Here is a 24,000-nt window from a genome sequence, read left to right on the forward strand (position 1 = left end):
GAGTAATGTTAAAGAAGTGGAAGGTTTCGTAAAATCAGTTTGCTTGCCCTTTGTGCGAATTTTAGCAGACCAAAGAAGGTTACTAATATCACGTCAAAGGAAAATCCGTTTATCTTTATATATTAGACCTTTGAAGTTCATTTTTCGGCGTTTCTCAGATCGAACTGTCATCCGCTTAGGATTTACAAAGATGAAATACGAGTTTGCCGACCGACGTCCATTCAAAAAAGTCAGGGATCAGAAATGACTTGGAAAAATCCAAATTAATTAAGCGTACGATCCATCGCATGCGCAGTTTAGGTGACGAACTGAACAGCTGCTGCGTTTCATGTGTTTATTTGAGTGAGAAGACGATGGATCCGAAGTTACTTGTGTTAACGTTTCGATAAGAAGAAAGTTTACCATCTTGAAAGACTGATAGTTTTGTGTATTTTGTGATGGAAGCAAAAAGTAGAAGAAGTCAACATAATGAACCGTCAGGAAGGAATTTGAGAAAGGAAATACCGCTAACTTAGCTTTTGTTGTTACGCGAAAAACAAAAAAACAAAAAGGATCTGGAAACATCTTGTTTTAATTTACGCTTAAGGCTAACGCTGTGATAAACGTGGACCCTAAGAAGAAGAAAAAGACTTCCCCGTAAAGTGTTTTCCGGTGACAGCGAACAGGAAAGCAATGTTTAAATTACTAGGTTTATGTAGTCTTTTGTTTTGAGAAATGAAATTAAAACTCACCATTTTACTTAGGGTGGGGACAAAATTTACAAAAAGAATAAATTTGCTGTTTGTAAAAAAGAGACTGCTTCGTATATGTTTACGTTTCAAAACTTTCTACGAACTCGAACTTTTGATTTACAGTAGTTCCCTTCTACATTCGCGACATCTCGCTCGGTATGAGGCAAAACGTGGAGAGAGAAAAAAATAGAGAATAGATGAATTAGATGTGACACGCTCGGCCCTTGACGACGCTGTAATTCCTTTCACGACGGGCCTCAAATCATATCTGTTCAGTTTGAGGGTGTTATACTATCATATTTATAAACCAACCGCGTAAACTGTCCTGAACGAAAGCATTTTAAATCTGGCAGGAGATTGCTACGATTGACTTTTCACAACAGATGAAAAGATTTTGATGAAATTTTAAAGCAAGCAATGGGGACCCTACGGTTTCGCTGTTTTAATTAAAAAAAAAAGAGACAAAGTAGTTGAGAATTAATAATTAAACTTCCTCGAAGGCTGAATATTCGGGATTTCTAACACACAAATACCAAAAAAACATAAAAAATACAGTAAGAGATTAAGTCCCTGGGCGATATAATTCAGTGATTTTTTTCATTAGTGTGTTTAAGAAAAGGGGCATTCAAACCTACTCAATTTGTGGTTGTGCGATTAAGATATATTACATGAGGTTGGGTTAATAACTCGATCACCAATATCACCTTAACCGCTCTCGTTAATAAATGAGAAAACTTCATTATCGAGTTTTTGTTGTTGATTTTTCATAATTCTGTTTACGGCGCGGTAGTTATCTGTGATGATGGGATAAGCCTGCGAAGGACTTTGTTCCGCAAAGTGATTTTAGTTTGGATGCTGGTTACAACGCATGTTCAGAATCTTTACAGTTTTCCCCCATTGTTTTTTAATTCCCACACTTAAAATTTGTTGTAACTTTTAACTACCCATCACAATCAGTGAGTCAGTTATTATGAATATCGAATATTAGTTGCAGAAAGCAGACATGCCTCTAATCGGGGAGGAAATTGAGGCAAAAAACAAAAAACACTAAATAGAGTTTTTTGACCACAAATAAACTGATCTACCTACAACCATCGCATAAATAATAATTGTGGCTACATTTGGTGATTTTTTTCAAGATTTTGAAGTTTCTGTAAGCAATAAATCTTAAAATGTGCTCCAAGGGGAACGAAAACATCATGTTCTATAATTTGCGATCACAGTTAGGAACCTTATCTGAATCGTTAAAAAACTTAAGTCTGGAAATTAAATAGTTATCATCGATTCTCCAAAATATATATGACTAACTCAAAGCCATGTTCTTGGTTTTCCCGTCCATGGGTAATTTACTAGTTTGTTGCGACGTCATTATAACAAAGAAGGAAAACAAAACGGTGTTTTTGATTAAAGTGTGTGTATGCCAAGATTTCATGGTTGACCTTACAGGAAGGAAGAAAAGTAAACACCTATCCGGGTCACATTCTTATTCAATTTGATGAACGTTCACTGAGATCTGCCAATCCATTCTCAAAGTAATTTCCTATCGCTATATTTTAAGTTCTCTTCTTCATTTTGGTTAATTTTAATTCTGTGAATGCGTTTATTACACCGCGTTTGACGCCTCCATAGAAATATCCCGCAACGCTTATCCTCTTTCTGCCGTTATCACCTGCTGGTTTGCGCTATAGATGCCAGTTCTTGGCAATTCGACCTAATTGCCTAATTTAGGTGCTAATTCCAATAATAAGCCGGACATTGTTTCAATTATTATGGCGAAAGTTAATTGATACAAGCATCGCATCTCATCCCGGAACTCAGACAAAAGGCTATGTGGGCCTACCAAAGAATATATTGTGGTCCAGCAAACAACCTAGAAATAGAAGCTTCGTAAACACAAGGTCACTTGGCGTTGCTTGATTGCAAAGGAATCTAGCTCGCTCTAAACACGCTTTCCAGGTATGTTACATCAACAAAAAAACCATTTTCTTTAGCGTAAGTACAATTCATATTTCTGAATCACACCACCTAGACAAGGATAACTTACGAATAAGTCATTACACATGTTTTTTGACCACAAAAAGAAGACAACACAACCAGCTTCTAATCTAAAGTTTACTTCGTTTGTTGATGAAACTTTTATTTGATTTATTCAATTCTCCTAAGAGAGGTACTCGTCTTTCAGTGAAAAATGTGGTTAAAAATTATTTGGAAAAGGATTCCGTACTTTTAACCCTAAACAACCAAAGATACCGCTTCAGTAATCGGAATGGTATTCGCACCAATCAGCAGTTGATTTTAACTCGTTCTTTTCGTGAAAATAAGATAGCGGCTTCTTTATGGGTCAGAGATAGAGAACTTTCAAAAGATAAACTCATTTTATTGGGTCCAATGTGTAATTGCGTAATTTGTTTAGATCGATATTTTTCTTTTCCATTTCTGAATTTGTTTTTATCGTACATTGCTGGTAATATTTCTGAACTATCCTTGAACGAAGAGAGGGGAAATTTCACTAACCACATCTTTTCCAGTTTCTCAGAAAAAAAAACCTCTCGATAAGATGGACGAATGAGTGGTAACAAAGGTTGAAGGATTTTGGTTTTGTTGCGTTTTTATTGAGCCAAATAAAGAAATGGACATTATTTCCAAAACGTCTCAAACAAACTTTTCATAATGCTAACTCATAACGGAAAGTTTTGAAGCAAGCTCAATACGCAAAAAACAATTTTAGATAATTTGCTTCTCAAGTTATTCTGTGATCCAAGCCCCTTCTTTTTTCAGTTTGTTTTATAAGCGGCTCATCTTTTTCTGAGATGCGTTTCGAAAACCTTCTGTTTTGAAAACCATACCGATGTCTTGCATTGGTCAAAATCCTATTAGAACGAACATTACTTTTTTGCTGAGGTTATCTGACTGAAATACTCAAAACTGCGCATCTTTTCCTCAATAAATTGTGAATGTTCTGTTACGGAAAACATTTGTCCGCTCGATTGTTTATCATTCATAGGACTGAGTTAACTTTTGCACACAAAAACAGAAGGAACTATACATGGGTCGTAGAATTCGAGCCAGTTCATGGCGCAAAGGGCACCCTTGGGATATATAAAAGTAAAAAAAGTGATCATAGCGACTAAATGGGGTCGCTAGTGATGATTTCACTAGATGTAATGATGTAAAGTGAAATGTTTTTATTTAAAAGGATGGAGCAACCTTTACAACGTATTTCATCATTATTGCAGTACTTTTTTTAACTTTACTCAATTGACTGCGATGATGTGAAAACCCCTTGGTGGACTGGTTTTGTGGAACGAAATCAGTTTCCATGTTTTGCAAAATCACAGAATGGTTTATGCTAGCTGTATTGAACAGACTTTACAGACTTCGATGAGCGAAAATTACGGCTTCTTATAATAAATTTATGGAGGACATCGTGCCTGGCAATCTGTCGCTCATAGAAGCGATTTTGTCCGTCTTGTTTGTAATTATCGACCGAGAAAATTCGACCGACGAAAGAAACGTCACAGATAACCGGTCGCACCATATTCACAGGAACTGGAGCTTGGTTCTTATCACCAAAGCTTAGAATAAAAGCACCTGGTGCTTACTAAAACTTAGACAAGATAGCGAACTAAAGGCATGAAAGTAACAAATTACGACACTAAACAGCATGCATTTCGATCGGACCACGGACAAGAGGAAGCGTATACTCATAAGCAGGGATAACAAGGCGTTTTCCCGTAGTACTCCTTTTAATCAATACAATTAAGCGAAATAATATTTTTGTTCTTTCTGGTTTTCAGTAAACCCAAAATGTTGTCTATGATGTCAATGCTGGTGTCCCTTGTCTGTTGTCTGCCTTTACTGACAAACGCAAAGCCACTGGAGGAGACGGCAAATGATACGCCGAAATTCACCGAAGCAGAATTTGTCAGATCAGTAAACGACCGTCAGAAAAGAAGCACGCTTGAAAAAATTGGAAGCTTAAATGATCCTCAATTCTGGAAAGGTCGATTTTACGATTATGCGCATTGGAGAGACCGGCACAATGACCACGGGAAGGACCATGTCTCAGATTCCGTCGTTGACAAAAGAGAACCACAATTCTGGAAAGGCCGGTTCTACAGGGAAGAGGGAGAGGCTCATCACCAGACGCGTGCAATAGCTCCTGGTCGATTTGGAAGGAATTTCCGAGGCCACTTTGGACGAAACATACAGGGCAGGTTTGGTCGGGACAGCATTCAAGAACGATTTGGAAGGGAAGATGACGAAAGACGCTTTGGGCGCGAGAACGACCAAAGTCGCTTCGCACGCGAGGAAAACTTGCTAGGTCGCTTTGAACGCAAAGAGGATCAAGGTCGTTTTGGACGAGAAGAAAATACGCAAGGGCAATTCGGAGAAGAGGAGAATCTTCAAGAAAGGCTTGGAAGGGAAGACAATCTTCAAGGCAGGTTTGGTCGGGAAGACGATCAAGTCGGACGATTTGGACGCGAAGAGACGCAGGGACGATTCGGCCGTGACAATATTGCAAATGATGAGGAACAGGGGCGGTTTGGAAGGGGATACAAAGATGGCAACTTAAAACAATTTCCACAGGAATTAGAGGAAGAGAAAGAGGATTCAAAAGATGACAAAAGAGAGGTAACCAGCAGTTTAGAAGAGACCAAAGAAGAGAATTCAGAATCTTAACAACGGAAGTATTAATTGGTAATTCCTGATCTTTAGTTTTAGTGTTCACTAAACCTTTTTTTGGCGACAAGGGTGGGTAGGACATGGACTTTGACACATGCTAGCATAATGTGCCAAAGCCTAATTAGACTTCATCTCTGAATTTTTCAATTTTCAAAGGAAAATTCATTCGAGATTTTTACGTTGTGTGTCAATAGTGGAAGCGCACAACGTTTAAACGGCTTACACCAAATTTTTAGTAATTAAACTTAACAGGAGAAACTTGAATTCAATTTTCAATAAAAAGTACAATTTATTATTCCGATTATTCCATATCAATCGAGAAGCTATCAGTAAATTTACTCAAAATAGTTTTCCCGCAAAGGAAAAGCTAATTCATCACTTGGTGACCTCTTTCTCCACCGACCATTTTTTGGGCGACTTTCATGTACGCGGGAATGGATGAAATATCCAAAAAGCAAATTTCTGTTACGTTTTTATCGAGTGGTGTTGAAGACATTTTGGGCCCGTTTTGAAAATACCGAAACTTCTAGGCCCGGAGAGATTTCTGCCAAACTACGATCCGTTCATTTTTAAAAGCTAGTCTCTTACCTCTTACCATGTTTCCACGACCAGCAACACAATAAAATAGCAAACTAAGGTTTATGCCATTCAACGTTTGTAGACACTAATGGCGTTATGGCTGCCAAAATATGCCCGAAAATTCTCTGGAATAGCTTTGGAAAAGCACACATAAGGGCTGAATGTTCCAACCATAATTAAGCCAAAAAAACATATTTTTCTAGTCAGTTCACTTTAATTTTATTTAATACTTAATTTCATGTATTTTTTTTATTACAGGAGAAAGTGAGAAGAGATGAGGAGTCCATAATATGAAATGCTTAATTCTAACATCAATTGAGTAAATGCAGCAAAACGTTAAATCTAAGGTCTCGTAAAGTAAATTGCACTATAAGAAATTAGAAATTACTGCACCTTGTTACATTATTCTGTTTAAACAATCGTGAAACTTCTCTTTATATCTGTGAATTGCTCGTTTATTGAACTAAAGTCAACCACTTTAATAGAATGTAAATTTACTTTATATTGTCTTCATTAAGTGAAGTTGCGATTTCAATAAAGTTTGAAGAAGCAGGAACGTGTAATCTAATATCTCAAACCTCCTGAGAAATGACGCTCTAGTTAAGCATACCACTGAACTGACACCATCGGTCTACATCAGCTAAAGACGACTCCATTCTCGTCTCCAGAGCCCTCCGCTCGTTTTCGTCACGCGGTCGGAGGGCTCTGGGGACTAGTAATGAAGCGACTTGTGAGAGAAAGCCAACACGCGCGCGAGACTGAGTCACGCCCAACAAATCCCAGCGTCTTCATTTTTGCTGGGTGGGAATGATCTACACTATTTCGAACAACCGCCACCCCTCGTGGTAAAGGGCAGCTGTACTCGCAGATAAGGACAAGCATCCTTTCGTACACTTTATAAGTAACACTTTTTTAAATCGCCGCTACGGCTAAGACCTCCATAACTGTGTCCTGGTAGATGATATCAATAAACTTTTTTAATGTCAATCCGTTCATTTGTTGGTATAAACTACGATGAGATGAACTTAACTTAACGGCAGTGACAAAATAATCAGTCACTTTTCTAAATTGTTTCAAAATAATCTGTGATACCGTAACCAAACGAGTGAGAGATACTTTCAGCACGAGAAGATAAAATATGTATCCCCAAGCAGCCATGTAATGTTGTGTTTATTATATAGATATTGATGAAATGTCCAGATTTAAAACAACTTGTTTTATTCCTTTTCGAAATGATGAAAAAGTGCTCACCAACCGCTAAAACACGCATGTTGTGTAACATGAAACAAGAGTGAAAGTTGTGAAAAGGAAATCATGATAATGTAAAACTTTGCAATAAAAATGTTAATGTAGTAGAGAAGAATTATATTGTAGCACAAAAGTAACGAATTAATTAAGACGAAGCTCGCGTTTTATTGGTTAATCATTCTCGTTACCATGACGACACCCATATTCTCACATGTGAAAGATAAAAATGGTATGTTCACTGCGCGCGGTGATGAAAGATTACATTTCCGAGACGGTTGCTCGCTCTTCTCATTTTGTCGTTATCCCAAACACAAGAAAGAAAAGATGTCAAAGAAGGAAAAAAAAGAGAAGAAAAAAAGGTAAAAATCCGACAAATCAAGTAGGGACATTAGTTGGACATTATCTGCATTTTTATGGCACAATGGTGTGCAGGCCGAATCGCTTGGACCTCTAGATTTCTCGGTCTTTGTGCAGTACATTTAGGAGCTAAAAGGTCTGCACAGTCAGTCGATCAAAGGAGGCCCACGCGGCCGGAGCTTATTCCAGTTTCTGTAGCATGAAGCAACTGGTTTGGATGCTAGTCCATCGAGGGTTACCCCCGGTACTCGTTTTATAGGACTTTTTCGATATATTAAAATTCAGCTTGAAAGTGAGGCAGTGAGGACAAAGACAAAGGAAAGTGGATTATATGTAAATATTTTTCACATTCATTCTAACGTGTTTCTATTGTTTTTGTCCTCACCGCCTCACTATCAAGCTGAATATTTGATATTTCGAAAATGGGCTATTCCCTTGGGGTAAGAGAAACAATATGTGAGGTAAAGTTTCTCGTTCAAGGAAAAAACACGATGGCAGGGACTAGGCTTCGAACCAACGACCCTCAGATCTGAAGTCCAACCCGCTAACCACTACACCCGCACCCACCACGTAAGGAATGTCTTAGCTACCCATCATGAAGCAGTCTCTTGCCTTATGTACGGTTTCCGTGGCTTGAAATAACTTGTTAATGTACGGTTATAAAGGTATGTTTAATTCATCAATTTAAAGGTCGTTTTTTATTTGACTATTTTAGAGTTTATAAAATGTACTTGGCAACTGATAAGAACTTGCCTGGCGAGTTAGATACAGTTCTAATTTAATTCCTCGTACACTGAAACATTGCAGACACTCAGATTCTCCGTGTTCATCATGCAAAGGTTTGAAATTCAGATGGGGGACATCAATACCCGCTAACAGGGCCTCATTTACGGCTAAATACAGGACCTTCTTTAGTACAGAGGGCAAACTTAGCCGTTAATTTACGGCTAAATTGAATGTCAGTATATAAGCGTTTACATAATTTCGATAATTTTAATTTATACAGTGTATACATGTAGATTAAATTCAATGCAAAATTTACCCTTATGTATACACCCAGTTTAAAGCTTCATAGCAATGTTAACACCATCAGCCATGGGGAGAAAACACATCTCAACACGACTGTCTTTCTGAATCTTCACATTCAAGGCATGTATTATTCTTGTATTATTATGTGTCGCCAACATCACAGGATCGCATACTCTCAAGGAAAATAGAGCCTGCAATAATAAAGTACTTTTAAGTGTTGAAAAAAAAAAAAAAAAAATGACCGAGACGCACGCATCTACACTAGCAGTGTGCCATCTCAACCTAGTTACCGGCCCACTCCAGCCAAAAAAAGACTGTCTGGGATTTCCCTTCACCAAGTCAACAAGGAGAGCCCAATCAAAGAAACTTGAAAAATAGCTTTTCCAGGGCAAACGTCTTCAACATTAGCTTCAGCATCTGTAATCGATTTTGTTGAAAAGCGATGTTGAACCGTTTACCCCTCCTTTCAACCTTCTTGAAATATGTTGAAACGAAGTTGACTGGATGCTGAATGAGTTTAAACTTTGCTTCAAACAAGTATTCAACATTTCTTTTGTTTTCTTGAATGTTGAATGAAGTTGAAGTTGTTTTCCCCCTTCTGCAGCCAACATCGGTCTCTCAATGACGTATCCATATCAGTATCCATAGTAACAACCACGGCTGCAGCCTGGGACTGATGTTGAATCAAATATTTCCCACCCAATCAGTCAACATCATTCAACAAAATCGAACAGATGTTGAAGCGGTTTGCCCGTGCCTTTATTCTGTATCCGTACCCTCTATCTCCACGGAATTAATGAATGCCTCCCGTGCCTCTACCTCATTCTTGTTTTTCACGCAATTTGCTCCAATCAATACAGCTGCTCCACTGTGCTATGTCACTTATTATGTGACAACCCTCTCACAACCCAATTCCTGTATTCGCTCTTATGGTGGTCAATTTTTCCCTTCAGCTTAGTGGATACTTCTAACTTCTTAAAAGACACTCAATATGCAGCATGAGAGGTTAGGGCTTTCAGACTTTCAAACTCGTGTTTTTGCATATATTACAAGCTGCATTTCCACGCTGAAATTTTAAGCTAGTGAGTAAATGACGTCACTATTCCCTAGATCCAACCCTCTGAGGTCCAATCAGTCAGTTTTGAACGCGAGTAATGGCTGACCGTGAAATCCAAAACTTACACTGAAGGTAAACAGCCTTTGGATAAAAATCAAAGCTCAAAATTTTGCTAGTCAGGTGTTAAGCAAATTAACACACTTTCAAAATCTGAAGAAAAAAAGGAAGTGATTTTTTTCATCTGATAAATCTAACCGCCAAGTGTCACCCCTACATATTTAAAGATGTGTTTCAGCTCTTCTATCAAAAGATGGCTTACATTATCAATGATAATGAGTCCACCCTTGCGTAAAAGCTGCAGAGCTTTTTCATAGTAGTTATCATATTCTGACTTCTCAGCATCTATAAAAACCAAGTCATAACTACCAGACTCCCCCGAAGAAATGAGCTCATCTGCAACATGAATGTAAAGAAAAACATATAATATTGACAATGCAAAAGATGTTCACTGTTAGTTTCTAAGATCAACTGCAGCTTTTGAATGCAAAAATCCAGATAAAGTCTCACTATCTTTACAGGAGATTACACAAGGAAATAAGATATGCTAATCAAAACGATCAGACCATTGTAAATTTATTTACCTAACGTAGCAAGAGCAGGTTGTATTCGCAAATCTATCTTTGATTCCACCTCTCCCTGCAAGTAAACAGAGATTCATAAATTGAGGCAGACAGTGCTTGAAATAAAAAAAAATCCAGGTTGTCCCTGTTTCAAAAGCTGGGCAACCAAAACCGTAAATTAGGTTGCCATGATCTGTTGTTTGTCCGTCGATACGACGAGGACCATCTACACATCTTATGGAGGAGTGAAGGTGAAGATAATGATGATGATAAGGGTGATGACGATGCCGATTTTGGAGGAGGGCGTTAGGCATGCGGAGCGGATGTGATGTGACGCGAAATTCATTTTCTGTGCGTCCGCAAATGGCTGGTAAGGCCAATCCTCACCCGGAACAGTCCAGGGCAGTGGGGGCAAGGGATGATGGAGACAGACGCTGGTGTGGCGGTACCTTTCTTGACTTGTCTGCGCTCCTCAGCTGCTGCGATCCTGTTCGCTTCACAGGCTTTGGTGCCACGCTTGACGGCTCCACGCCACTTGTCTCTGTCTTGAGCCACTTGCTCCCAGTCGGTGTGCTTGATCCCAAAGGCCTTGAGGGAGACCTAAGGGTGTCTTTGAAGCGCTTCTTCTGTCCTCCTTGGGAGCATTTGCCTTCTAAAAGTTCCCCAAACAACATTTTCTTTGGTAGTCAGTGGTCTGCCATGCAAGCCACGTGCCCGGGCCAGCGGAGCTGGGACTGCATCAGGATAGTGTAAGCGCTGGGGAAGTCTGCACGGGCAATGGCCTCGGTGTCAGGAATCTTTTCCCGCCACTTGATGCCAAGAATCCCCCTGAAGCAGGTGGTATGGAAGTGGTTCAGCTTCCTTGCATGACGCTGGTAGACTATCCATGTTTCGCAGCCGTACAGAAGGGTGGTGAGAACTGAAGCTTGGTATACCTTGATCTTGGTTTAGGCTGTGATGCCTCTCCGATTCCAGACCTTTTTGTGAGTCTGCCAAAAGCGGCACTCGCTTTAGCGAGTCTGGCATTCAGCTCATCGTCCATGATGATGAATCTCGAGAGGGTACTGCCGAGGAAGGTGAACTCGTCCACCATGTTCAGTCTCTGTCCGTTGACAGTGATGGTGGGCTCTACATATGGGTTACCCGGCGCTGGCTGGTGCATGACTTCAGTCTTCTTAGCGCTGATCGTCAGGCCGAAGTTTTTGCAGGCCTCTACAAACTTGCCAATGCTATGCTGCATGTTGGCTTCCGAAGCAGCGTTGAGGGTGCAGTCATCAGCAAACAAGAAATCATTGATGGTGCTAACCCTCACCTTGGTTTTCGCTTTGAGCCTCCTGAGGTTGAAGAGTGAACCGCCGGTGCGGTATTTGATACCAATGCCAACCACCGAATTGCTGAAAGCATCAGACAGCATTGCGGAGAACATGACACTGAAGAATCTTGGAGCCAGGACACATCCCTGCTTCATTCCATGACAGGCAATGCTTCTGATGTTTCCCCGTTATCCTGGACACACGCCAGCATGCCATCGTGAAACTGTCTGACGACAGTGGTGAATTTGTCAGGCCATCCATACTTTCACATGACTCTCCAAAGGCCATCTCTGCTGACGGAGTCAAAGGCCTTGGTCAGATCGACAAAGGTGGAGTACAGGTCAGTGTTCTGTCTTGACATTTCTCCTAGAGCTGTCAGGCAGCGAGCACCAGACTCGCTGATGCTATATTCTCTGGCGATCTCGGAGTTATTTTTTACTGCTTCTGTTTTGGCGACTATTTTAAGTTTAAAGGCAAGGTTGTAAGGTTTCCAGTCGAATAACTTTTTATAAAACGCTTTGCTTGTACGAAGCCATGTTTCTAGTGAGGTCAGTAATTGTTTAATAATGTTCGTCACTTCACGATCACGTCGCTTGTTTGTTTCTAATCTTTCAGTCGTGTTCATTTGTGTTTTAAATTAAGAAAATTCCATAGTCAATAATACACATCAAGACCTAAAATGGGTCTCGGCTTATAGCCGGGTATTATGCATTTGCTATTTGTGTCAATCAAGTTGATTTTTTGCGTAAGAAGTTTGGGGTCTCGGCTCATAGCCGAGCTCGGATTGTAGCCGAATAAGTACGGTAGTCCCATGATCTTTCCAGAAACCACACTTGACTGACTTTCTGGTAGGAGTCCTTGCTCAAGATGGTCGTTGAGGTGGTTCAGGAGGACTTTGGCCACAATCTTGCACCGCAATAGATAACAGGCAGATACCACGATGGTTGCCGTAAGCTTGTCGTTGCGTCCTTGAAGTCATGTGGCACTGATTCCTTCTCCCATATGATCTGGACGAGAGTCAGAAGCTTGGCCATTCCCGCTGTACCACCCTCTTTGCAGATTTCAGCTGGGATGGAGTCCGATCCAGGAGCTTTTCCGCTGGAGAGCTGGCGGATGGCCTTCAGCACCTCTTCCACAGTTGGGACAGCGTAGAGTGACATGTTCACTGGGGCCTGCGGCAGTCTTGCAATGGCTTCATCATTTATGGAGGATGTTCTGTTCAGTACGCCGTCAAAATGTTCGGCCAATCGTTGCAGGATCTTGTCTGAGATAAGCGTGGTGCCGTCCACACTGAGTAGTGGGAAGCAGCCTGCGGTGGTGGAGCCGTACACTGCCTTAAGGCTGCTGTAGAAATTCTTCATGTAGTTCCTGTCTGCAAAGCCTTGGATCTCGTCGGCTTTTGCACTCAGCCAGGAGTCTTGCATTTCGTGCAGTTTGAGCTGGACGGTGCTGTGGATGCTCCTAAGTGCGTCTTCTTGGCTGTTTGATGTTGTGTCCTGGATGTGGGCTAGGTGAGCAGCGTGTTTCTGCTCCAGCAGGGCTGATGTCGGAGTGGTTTTCGTCAAACCAGTCCTTGTGCTTTCTTGCAGGGGGTCCCAGACACTCAACGACTGCGTTATAAACCATCTCACAGGGAGAGGTCCACGCTGCTTCGATTTCCTGATTGTCCAAAGTGATGGCATCCAACTGTTCTTCCAAGGTATTAACAAACACTTGCTTGGTGGGGCCGTCTTTCACCTTGGGTAATTCGCTTTGGAGCCTTCTTGCCCTGCGGTCTTCTCTTGGGCTGCACGCAGATGTTGAGCTTGGACACGATGAGGCGGTGGTCTGTCCAACATTCTGCACTGCACATGGCTTTGGTGATCCTCACATCCTGCCTGTCCCTCTTCTGGATGACGACATAGTCTATCAGATGCCAATGCTTTGAGAGGGGAAGCAACCAGGATGTCTTGTTCCGGGTAGGGAGGCGGAAGATGGTGTTGGTGATCAGGACGTCATGCTTGGCGCAGGTCCGGAGGAGCAAGAGGTCATTGCTGTTGCACTTGCCTGTCCCATGCTTGCCCAGCACACCTTCCCAGGAGCTGCTGTCACATCCCACTCTTGCATTGAAGTCACCAAGAATGATGAGCTTGTGAGAAGCTGGAACAGCAGAGATGACAGCATCGAATTCTTCATAGAACCTGTCTTTGGTCTTGTCTGGGTTGGTTATGGTGGGTGCGTAGGCGCTGATGATGGTGGCGAACTTCTTTTCATAGTCTCATCGTCGCGAGGTGGTCGTTCACCCCTTTCGGGGCACAGTCTAGCTTGCTCACAAGAGATGTTCTGATGGCAAAGCCAACTCCTGCTTCGCGTCTCTCCTCGGGCGCTTGTCCGCTCCAGAAGAAGGAGTAGCCTGAACTCCTCTGTTAGTTCTCCCTTGCCTGCCAACCTGGTCTCACTGAGGACAGCATAGTCGATCTTGTATCTGGCGAGTTCATCGGCATTGAGCGCAGTCCATCTTTGAGGTCTGTCTGAGTCATCCCGATCAAGTAGTGTGCGGATGTTCCACGTGGCTGTTTTCAAGGGTATAATCTTTCTTTTCTTCGTTTTTCGACCGAATTGAGGGGGTCCCCACTGACCGCGGTAAGCCAGCCAGGAAAGGCGAGGAGCAGGCAATGTTTAGGGCACCTTTTCTAGCCCCTTCCTCGTGCCAGGGAGGTGAGCAGTGCTATCCTGAAGAGGGCTGCTCAGACACCGAGACGGCTGCTGGACTCCACTTCTGCTCCAGTCAGTGAAAAACGACCCAATGGCCTGATTTGCCTGTGTGCAGGTCTGTGGCTACGACTGCCAGTGTACCCCACACCTGTCGCTTCGTCACTCGCCTGTCACCACAGGACTTTGGGAGGATGAAGATGAATGGATGATGGAAGCTGGAAGATGAAAGATGAGAGATGATTTACACTTGACTTTGTTTAAAGTGAGGTAGGTTTGCACAGAGCCAGTCTCTCGTCTTGATGAGCCTGACCCAGCGGCAAGACAAGGTCAAGACGGGAGACCCTCCAGGATGCAGGAGCTGCCAGAAGGTGACGAGTATGCCATCCAATCGCCTTCGGGGCCCCACGCCTGATTTTCTGTCAGGGTTTACTCCCTTAGCCTTTGACCAACCAAGGCCGCCCTGCAAGGCAACAGGAGACTCGTGGGGGCGGGGTTGTCTGTATCCCGAACAGGGGCTAAGCACCGAATAGGTGCTAACCACACAGGCACACATCGAACAGGTGCTAACCACCTGCCACTGCCACCACGGCCTTGGTGGAAACTATGGGGGTATATCTATGAAAAAATTCAATGATCAGTATTTGAAATAAAATTGTCCAAATCATGAATGCATCAATGCAAAGCTGAATGGCAAAAAACTGTTTCCGCAAATGGCCATCACAGAACAAAGCATAACGCAGAGAGGCATAATACAAACTGCCATAATGCAAATAGGCATAATGCAAATAGGCATAATGCAAATAGGCATAATGCAAATGGCAACCACACAAAAAGGCATGACCCAAAGACACATAACGCAATGGCCATAGCGCAAAAAGGATAACGCAATCAGGCATAACTTAAACAGGAAGAAAAAGTTCGATAGCGATTATGTCCTTGCATTTTCCTATCTGAAATAGTTTTGTAAAAGCCACAGATATCCAAAACATGGCGAAATTCTCAGCTGTGGTAAAGTAATTATTGTCAACTTCACACTATTATCGTACATTGACAATAGAAAACCGACAAGTGAGTCGTATTTCATTTTCTATTTTTGGCTTTTTTCATCGGGCAACCATGCAGGGTTTTCATTTTACCAAAAGCTGGTCGCCTGGTAAACTCTCTGGTCGTCCAGACCACCGTTAATTTCAAGCAATGGGCAGAGATTCTTTTGCAGAACCTAAAAAATTTAATGGTGACAAATTAAAACCTTTCTTGTTACCTCTTTGAAGTACTGTTGAGCATTCACTTCTTTCAGATACTTATCTGTCACATCACAGGCCACAACCTTTCCATCAGGAGGAAGTGTCAAAGCCATGCTTAAGGTGTTATGACCGGTGTAAACACCTGATTGAAAAAGTGCAACAGGCACAGTTAAACATGTTGTTATTGTAAACATGATGAGGCTTACCTCCTTGCCTTTGCAAAAAAAAAACAACTTAAAATTAATCCAATGTCTGAGTGCTGTTAAACCAGACATTATACACTTAATTTATGGTCCCGAGGGAAACAGTTTTGTTTTCCTGAGAGTCCTGATGAAGTTGAGGGAAACGTCAGGAAGAAATAAAACTAACTAGTTTCCCAAGGGGCCAGACATTAAGTGCTTTTTTATATATTTAGACTTTCCCTTCTGCAATCGCCGCAAATCATACAGTGCGGGCAAAAACTTCAGAATTGCATCCCAGTGCTCATTTTGTTGAGTAAAAGTCTACCTAAGACAGTATATAACAATAAAATTATTCATTTTTATTCAACACAAGCATTGGGGAAAATTCATGGCAAGAAATTATTAAAATGTTCCTTATTACACATTGTAAACACTTGTCAGTCTATTGATCATGGCAATCTCCAAACACTTCAATTTACTATATGTCTTGAAACTAAATGCTTTTGTTACCTATTTCGATGACCTTTTTTGCATCAACCATTTGCATCAGGAACCTTATCAGCTGAGCTTCATCAGAGCTACTGACCAGTGCGTGGTCTATGTGCTTCATAGTTGCCTTTCATACATGTAACATAATATGGCACATTAGAATACTGCAGCACTGTATAACTTTTTTATTAAAGCTAACTAATTGCAACACTTAAAATTGATATATGTCTCAGGCTAAAATGATTTTTAACCTAGGTTGATTTGTAATTTCTTTGTCACTCTTTATGATAATGAATACCAGACACAAAGAACAGAGTAAAATCCCAGCACTTAAAAGAGTGAAATTATGCAGGATAAAATTAATGTTTTAGAGGTAGTTAAATTTTTTTAGACAGATATATATTTTTTGCTTTGTTTTCATTTATTTATTTAACATTTCTTTAACAAGTTTTAAGTAGTTACATAACAAAGAAATTACAACACAACAGGAATAAAATGAGCTTAAAGAATAATAGAACAGTTACGTGTCGGGACCTAACACTGAGTGAACCTTTAGATAAAACAATATTTAATTTACAATAGTATTTATAATACACTAAGTGTCTCTGTTACGAAAACATTAATGAACTAATAGTAGCAATATTGGTGGGAGTCTAAACATGTTAAGAGCTTCTGCCTGAGAGATCGGGGCAGACTTGGAAATGAAGGTCGGCCGATTTCGCTTAAAATTGGTACACAAAGTACTTATGTCGACTTATGTAATATGCCAAAGTTTCAGCTTCAACGACTCTTTTTTAGCCGAGTTCTGGATATCAGCCCCTCAGGGGTCCCCAGAGGCTGATTTTCAGTGCAATTTTGGCCACTTTTAAATCTCTCTTTTAGCAACATGAAATTAATTTCAGGCAAAAACAAAACCATCTTTGTAAAGCCCTATCCTTAGGCTTTTATGGGTGAGAACATTAGCTCATGGAAACTTCTCGCTAGCCCGTGGCTGTTATCACAACTTGGTCATATTTGAAGCATATGGGAAGCAACCGGAAATGGCCTGTTTTTCAGACCAAATATTTTCCATGCCCATGTTTTATATCTTGAGGTCTTAGTATCCCTGCAAAGTTCAGCCCTTAGTTTAGTAACATCAAGAAAAAAATACTAAGGTTGAGGCTTTTTACTAAGAAAAAAACTTACGAGAAGATGGCTAACCAGGCCACATGCGGTTAAAGTTTCAACAAAGCGTGTCTGCAAAAATCAGCCATTTAATTTCGATTATCTTTTTTCCTTCCAAGTTATGGTTAAAAGAGACTCTGAAGTTAATTGTCACCGAGAAGACTTGCCGTTAATAAGAAATTTTTATGTGATTGTTTTAGGACCGATCAGATAGTGGTCCGACAGCCGTTATCAAGTTCTTGGAAGAAGTCTTGAAAATTACGGACAATAGTGCCGCTGTGAAAACTCTTTATTTACCTAACAACACATCTCTTGCCGGTTAATCACAATGCAAAATTGCATCTTTTTCGTCCAAACTGCAATGTTAAGTTTATCTCCTTTGTTCAACTCGTTCAACGTATCACGTCGGTGGCCCGTAGTAATGAAGCGCTAATTAAATCAGGATATAAGCAAGCTTTGTAGTTCCATTCAGTAGTACTATAACCCACCTGTTTGGGCTTTAATATTTTCTGAAGAAAAAAGAACTTATCGGTCTCTTTAAAAGCAACCACATCATCTGTCGTGACACTAATTGAGAATCGTTTTGAACCTTTAAGAAATTTCGAATATAATTAAAGCTAATCGTCTAACACAAATTGCACTCACTCTTCCAGTCTGTTTGCAAAGTGTCTGGATAAATTTGCTTACAGAAAACGCTTACCTGGCTTCACTTTTACAAACATGCCCCTTTCCTACAATCCCTTAATTTTTTTTAAAAGTGAGGTAACATTAGAAACTTTAGCCCCAGCGATAAATTGGTCGCAAGTGCGTCGTTGCGAGTTAGATATACACAGGTCGATTAATACCGTACGTGACGAGGTCATTGTAGATTGCTGGCTATGACTGACTTGGAATTCAGTTGTTTTCTCGTGCAGATTCGTTTCCTTGATATTGCAGAGAATGATTATGATAGAACTTGTATGAGAACCTCAATGGCATGATTTGTTTACTGAATATTTTCGCAAACGGGTGAATTTTCAGCGGAGACGTGGACATATCACAAATCGTCTTTAATTCATCTTTTGTGACGCCAGACGAGCCAGCTTGGTTAAGAATTAACTTCCATTCAGGAAAATTATCAACTCTGTGTGACGCAGTCAGTTTATTACCAGCAGCGCCCACTTTGACTAGCAGGGCGTAACATCTCGATCTAATGTCGCTAATGGGAGAGTCACAGCAGGCTCTGACGGCTTGTTATCTCGTGCCCCACATATGTCAACTTCTTTGCAAAAGGTGCACCGTATACTCATGTTTTTGATTTTCCAAGAGACTAATTTATAAATTGTGAAATCCAGGCTTTCGCTACTCTGCCTTTCAAAAGCACTCAAATGGACTCAAATGAAACAAATTCCCTTACAGACTGAATAGATTTAATTAGTTTAATTAATAGATCGCAGATAGTTTCTTTTCTCGCAAATAAAAAAAGCAGCCGGCAAGGTGTCCACTTTCTTTTGAAAGTGCTGGCCATTTATTTCTTCCCCGATGCATTTTGCTGATTAAGGACAGATTAAAGTCCACATTACATTCGGATTTTACACAAAAAGGAACTGGCATAGCGCGTTAGCAGGCTAGACTCTGGATCGTGAGGTCCTGGGGCCCGTTACGGGCCATTTTCGGGTGTCACAATTCCCTTTGTATCTCAAGAACGGAGAGGACTTAAGTCGTCAAACTTCACAGTCATTTTCCTTTTTGTTACCTTGAAAACACGTTAAAAGATCGGCTTTCTAAAACAAGTGGTTGGCAGTTTCACAAATAGCTTTTCGGGCCCGAAAAGTTTTCGGGACTTTCGAGAAAAGGGCCCCAAGTTACTAGGGCGTTGACATGTCGTCTTGGGAAGGCAATTTTCTTTAACGGTGCCTCTCTCCACCCAGATGTATAAATGGGCACCAGTGATTATTATCCTGTCCAGGAAAGAAGAGCAGTAACCAATTTAAGCTCCAGCAGGTACGAGCGGGCACTAGGCCTTGTGACGACTTACCTTATCACCCACAGCATGCATAATGGCCCTCCAGGGCGATTACCGCCTAGGTTGCTTCTTATTACCGAAACCAGAGTTACGGGTCAGCAATTCAGTGTGAGTCCATAAAGACTTACCTTTTCACGTGATCTACAGCTACGGGTGCCATAAAAGACCCCCAAGTCCTTAAGGGCTCCAAGAAAGCTGAAATATTTTATTTCCCAAGTTGCCAAAACAGTAGTCTTTACCGGAAGGGTAACCCACTCCATCCCTGTCCTATCTTTGGATATATATGCAGTATGGATGTTACCATGGATCTGTGCTGTTTGAGAAAGCAACATAAGGAAAATACTGATAGAGAAAGGAAAAGAGTGCCCGTGAGTAATCTTCTAGCAATTTAGCGGACTGGCGGCGAAAACGGACCGTGTTGGACGTCCTTATCAATCATTTACAACATACGTGAGCCATTTACACTGGGGCAATTTTGCATTGTGATTTACCGGCAAGAGATGTGTTGTTAGGTAAATAAAGAGTTTTCGCAGCGGCTCTATTGTCCGTAATTTTCAAGACTTCTTCCAAGAAATTTATAACCGCTGTCGGACCCACTATCTGATCGGTCCTAAAACAATCACATAAAAATTTCTTATTAACGGCAAGTCTTCTCGGTGACAATTAACTTCAGAGTCTCTTTTAACCATAACTTGGAAGGAAAAAAGATAATCGAAATTAAATGGCTGATTTTTGCAGACACGCTTTGTTGAAACTTTAACCGCAAGTGGCCTGGTTAGCCATCTTCTCGTAAGTTTTTTTCTTAGTAAAAAGCCTCAACCTTAGTATTTTTTTCTTAATATTACTAAACTAAGGGCTGAACTTTGCAGGGATACGAAGACCTCAAGATATAAAACATGGGCATGGAATATATTTGGTCTGAAAAACAGGCCATTTCCGGTTGCTTCCCATATGCTTCAAATATGACCAAGTTGTGATAACCGCCACAGGCTAGCAAGAAATTTCCATGAGCTAATGTTCTCACCCATAAAAGCCTAAGGATAGGGCTTTACAAAGATGGTTTTGTTTTTGCCTGAAATTAATTTCATGTTGCTAAAAGAGAGATTTAAAAGTGGCCAAAATTGCACTGAAAATCAGCCTCTGGAGACCCCTGAGGGGCTGATATCTAGAACTCGGCTAAAAAAAAGTCGTTGAAGCTGAAACTTTGGCATATTAAATAAGTCGGCATAAGTACTTTGTGTACCAATTTTAAGCGAAATCGGCCGACCTTCATTTCCAAGTCTGCCCCGGTCTCTCAGGCAGAAGCTCTTAATTGACTTCGACACAACTGTTGGAAAGAGAGGGAAAGGAGACTTGGGCTCATGGACTCTGCATGGACCTCTTTGGCTTGTACGTTTTGTTTTCCCATTTCAAACCATGCAATTTTACTCTAGGGAACAGTTTCTTTCAAATATTAAACAATTATTGGATGAGGTTTTTGTGATATCCGGAATAATCAAGGTCGAGGTAAGTGTAACACTAACTGAGACCTTGATTATTCCGGATATCACAAAAACCCAATCTAATAATTGTTTTATTATACATTGTTTTGAAGAAAATAATGGAACACGCAGTATCGCAGCGATCACAGTTTATTTTCAAACACATTGCTCTTGGAAATCATGCATTGTGCGCGCAACCAACAAATCATTCACTAGTGAATAATCTGTAGGTTGTGCTGTTTCCCAGAATTAACTGTAGGCTTTTAGCCAATGAGAAGACAGATGGTGACTACAATGTATAATAATAATATATATTGTCTTACGCATGTGCTTGTGTGGGCTGCACAACTTACATTGTATGAAAAAACAACAGGAAAATTCCCTTGGGAACATCACATGGTCTGGGAAAAAAAACTTACAAGCTAAAGAGGTTCATTATGCTACAAGAGGTTCCCACTTTTTTTAAGTGACTTTACCTTTTGCTTCCATAGCATAATGTGATTTTAAGAAACAAAGATAGCATAAAATCATATTTGGTGAAGTTTCCTTCAGTTTACAGACCCATATGTCATAATGAGTCAAAAGTTAGCACAGGTTTATTATTAGCGAATAGCCCCGGGGGGGGGGGGGGACTCCCATATAAAGAGGGGAGTGATGCTTTCCTATTTCTTTGCGCGCAAGCCTAGAGGAGACCTTCACCGCTATAAAGGATGGCATTTTGCCCAGAACACCCTAAGTGAGACCAAAATCCAAAATTTACACCCCTAAGCGAGAGGACGAGCATTCCTCCCCTTTTTATATGGGAGTCTCCCCTGCGGGGCAAAGAGCTTGATTTGACCGTGCTCAGACCCAAATGCAATCTTTCTGTCAAGGCTGTCAGTTTGGGATACGGTGTAGGAGATTTACTTTTTGAAAGAAGACTGTTACCACATCGAAACATTGCCGCATCTGTTTTGGTATTGTGACCAGATAACCTTTTTTTGGAATTATTCCAAAAAAAGGTTATCTCGTCACAAATTAGACCAAAACAGATGGGGCAATGTTTCAATATGGCTGCTTGAAAGAAGGTGCATTTCTCATTGTTTTTAATCGCTGAGGAAATCCGTCTCTTTTTAGCGGTGCTACAGCGGTTCAAAGTCGGCCAAAATCCGATACATTTACTGTAAATTTAGCTGTGTTTGCCCCACAACCAAGATGGCGTCAAAAACCGTGGAAGGGTCTAGAAGGAGTTCGGTCGTTTCGATACAAGTTGAAGTCGTTTCGAGACATCATCAAAGTTGATTCGATACACGAAGAAAGTCAATTCGATTCAACTCAATATTTATGTTCTCAACCGTTGATTAGTGGTCTAACCGGCGCAAAAACCCTAATCCCGGTAAGCTAATGAAGATGCTTCCAAGCGACCACAGTTATGTAAACACTTTCAACAATGTCTTCTTTTGATGGGCGGACAATTTGCGAGTCTAAGCACCCATTTCAAATGCATTTCAGTTATTAGATAGTGGCTATTCGTACGGGACCCGTACACCGACCTATATTCGTTATTAGGCTGATTTAGCAACAGAACGGGAACGTCTGTGGCGACGGCGCGCGCAGAAAAAACACCAGTGAGAATTCAGAATAGAATAGACTCCACTCTTTTCTTCTCTATTCTAAATTCTCATTGGTAGTTTTGCTGCACGCGACGTCGCCACTGGCGTTCCCGTTCTGTTGCTAAATCAGCCTATTCATACGAGTCATCTTAGAATGATTATTACAGGTTCAATAACACTTGGAAAGTCTTACCTCGTCTGTAATTCATTTCAGCTATCAAACAACGGTATTGATGCCGGTTTATATTTTCTCGAACTGCCTCCTGCGTTCGATGTCACTGGCCATCTGACCTTCCGTGACCAATTTCAAATAACGCTGATAAACAGTATTTAAGTCTAAGCACCCATTTTACAACGGTTAGCTTTCAATAACTGCGTGGCTATGTCGTTCACAATCATTCTAAGAAGACTCTTCGTATGAATTGAATAGCAAATATATAAGGTCGGTGTACGAGTCCCGAACGAATTGCCACTGTTTTTTTTTATGTTTAAGGCGAATGGCTGGCCCCCTAGTAGGGTAAGCGCAATTGCCGCCAGACATAACGACTAGTCTATAATATGTCTACAACTTAATTTCTCACCTCCCTTAGTCCCCTGAGTGGTGGGGGCTCTCGGATGGCGTATTCCATGAAGTACTTCACAGCAGCTTCAGCGACTATTTTCGTTGGTTTTGTTTGTAATTTCGCTATTGAGTTGCCATGTCGATGACGGCTATAAAGAACGTAACCTGCAGCAGCTGAGGACAATGCAACGCCGACAACGCCAAGAAATACCTTGTTATCGCTGAGAAAAGACATGTCTATGGTCGTCCAAATGTTTCAATATTCGCTAAATTCCATTCGCTGTCGCTAAAACTCATTCGCTGTCGCTAAATTTCATTCGCAATCGCTAAATTTGCATTCGCTATCGCTAAATTTCATTCGCTGTCGCTAAAAATTAACCGCTTCACTGCGTGCAGACAATGACAAAACACGTACGAACAGCAAGACAGAAGGTTAGCATTAGATTCCATCCCTCAAACCCACACTTCCCTTCTTATTTAACTTACACGACGTACAATCTACTTCAGACTTCAAATCTACCTCAAAGAAACAAACATTTCAACGTGCACAGAACATTCAGATTAAGCGAGCCAAAGAGTTGAACCCGGATCGATGGGTTCCCTTGCATATTCCAATATCCACTAGACTAACGAGACAAGCTCTTGAAAAGTCGAATTTTTTTAGAGTATTGACATACTAGTACCCAGCAAAACAAGTAAAAGCTAACCGTCTTCAAAGTGGTTTTTAGACCTAAATACTGTAGATCAGCGCGGCTTTGCTTAGAAACGATATTTCTTGTTCAACTAAAGCTCTAATTCTGCCTGTTTTCATTCTTTTTACAGCGGTAAGCTTGTCATATTAAGACGGCATATTACGTCGTGTAATTGTAAGGAAATGTGCCAGGGTGGTTTTGGTGGATGGAATCTAATGCTAACCAAGACAGAAGTTAAGAACCTTTGGGTAGCCATCTTTGAACAGGCCGTAATA

At 41.0% G+C, this 24,000-nt stretch overlaps 2 protein-coding genes and 1 pseudogene across 3 annotated transcripts; 1 reads left to right on the plus strand and 2 right to left on the minus strand.

Moving 5' to 3' along the window:
• Window positions 1–2,570: 2,570 nt before the first annotated feature.
• Window positions 2,571–6,547, plus strand: LOC138054448 (antho-RFamide neuropeptides-like). 2 transcript variants are annotated; one of them, XM_068900886.1, is made up of 3 exons: window positions 2,571–2,687; window positions 4,529–5,432; window positions 6,255–6,547. In XM_068900886.1, exon 2 carries the CDS (start codon window positions 4,539–4,541, stop codon window positions 5,412–5,414), a length of 876 nt encoding a protein of 291 aa, XP_068756987.1. In that variant the 5' UTR covers window positions 2,571–2,687; window positions 4,529–4,538; the 3' UTR covers window positions 5,415–5,432; window positions 6,255–6,547. The 2 variants fall into 2 exon arrangements, with proteins under 2 accessions (XP_068756987.1, XP_068756988.1); XM_068900887.1 differs by having other exon boundaries at window positions 4,529–5,366.
• Window positions 6,548–8,253: 1,706 nt separating this feature from the next.
• LOC138054449 (probable caffeoyl-CoA O-methyltransferase 2) lies at window positions 8,254–23,517 on the minus strand. Its single transcript, XM_068900888.1, has 6 exons — window positions 23,053–23,517; window positions 16,251–16,356; window positions 15,576–15,700; window positions 10,329–10,383; window positions 10,007–10,140; window positions 8,254–8,821 (listed from the first exon to the last, which is right to left on the minus strand). The coding sequence occupies exons 1-6, from the start codon at window positions 23,266–23,268 to the stop codon at window positions 8,663–8,665; spliced, it is 795 nt and encodes a 264-aa protein (XP_068756989.1). The 5' UTR covers window positions 23,269–23,517; the 3' UTR covers window positions 8,254–8,662.
• LOC138053062 (uncharacterized) lies at window positions 12,367–14,139 on the minus strand (annotated as a pseudogene).
• Window positions 23,518–24,000: the final 483 nt, after the last annotated feature.

Source organism: Montipora capricornis, chromosome 6 (assembly GCF_036669925.1).
Source record: "Montipora capricornis isolate CH-2021 chromosome 6, ASM3666992v2, whole genome shotgun sequence".
NCBI classification, from domain to species: Eukaryota; Metazoa; Cnidaria; class Anthozoa; order Scleractinia; family Acroporidae; genus Montipora; species Montipora capricornis.

Coding starts and splice junctions, on each gene's coding strand:
- LOC138054448 (XM_068900886.1), top strand. CDS start 4,539: ATGTTGTCTATGATGTCAATGCTGGTGTCCCTTGTCTGTTGTCTGCCT.
- LOC138054449 (XM_068900888.1), bottom strand. CDS start 23,268: ATGTCTTTTCTCAGCGATAACAAGGTATTTCTTGGCGTTGTCGGCGTT. Junction 10,384..15,575: donor CTCAACAGTACTTCAAAGAG/GTAACAAGAAAG, acceptor GTTTACTTGCAG/GGAGAGGTGGAATCAAAGAT. Junction 10,141..10,328: donor ACCTGCTCTTGCTACGTTAG/GTAAATAAATTT, acceptor TTCATGTTGCAG/ATGAGCTCATTTCTTCGGGG.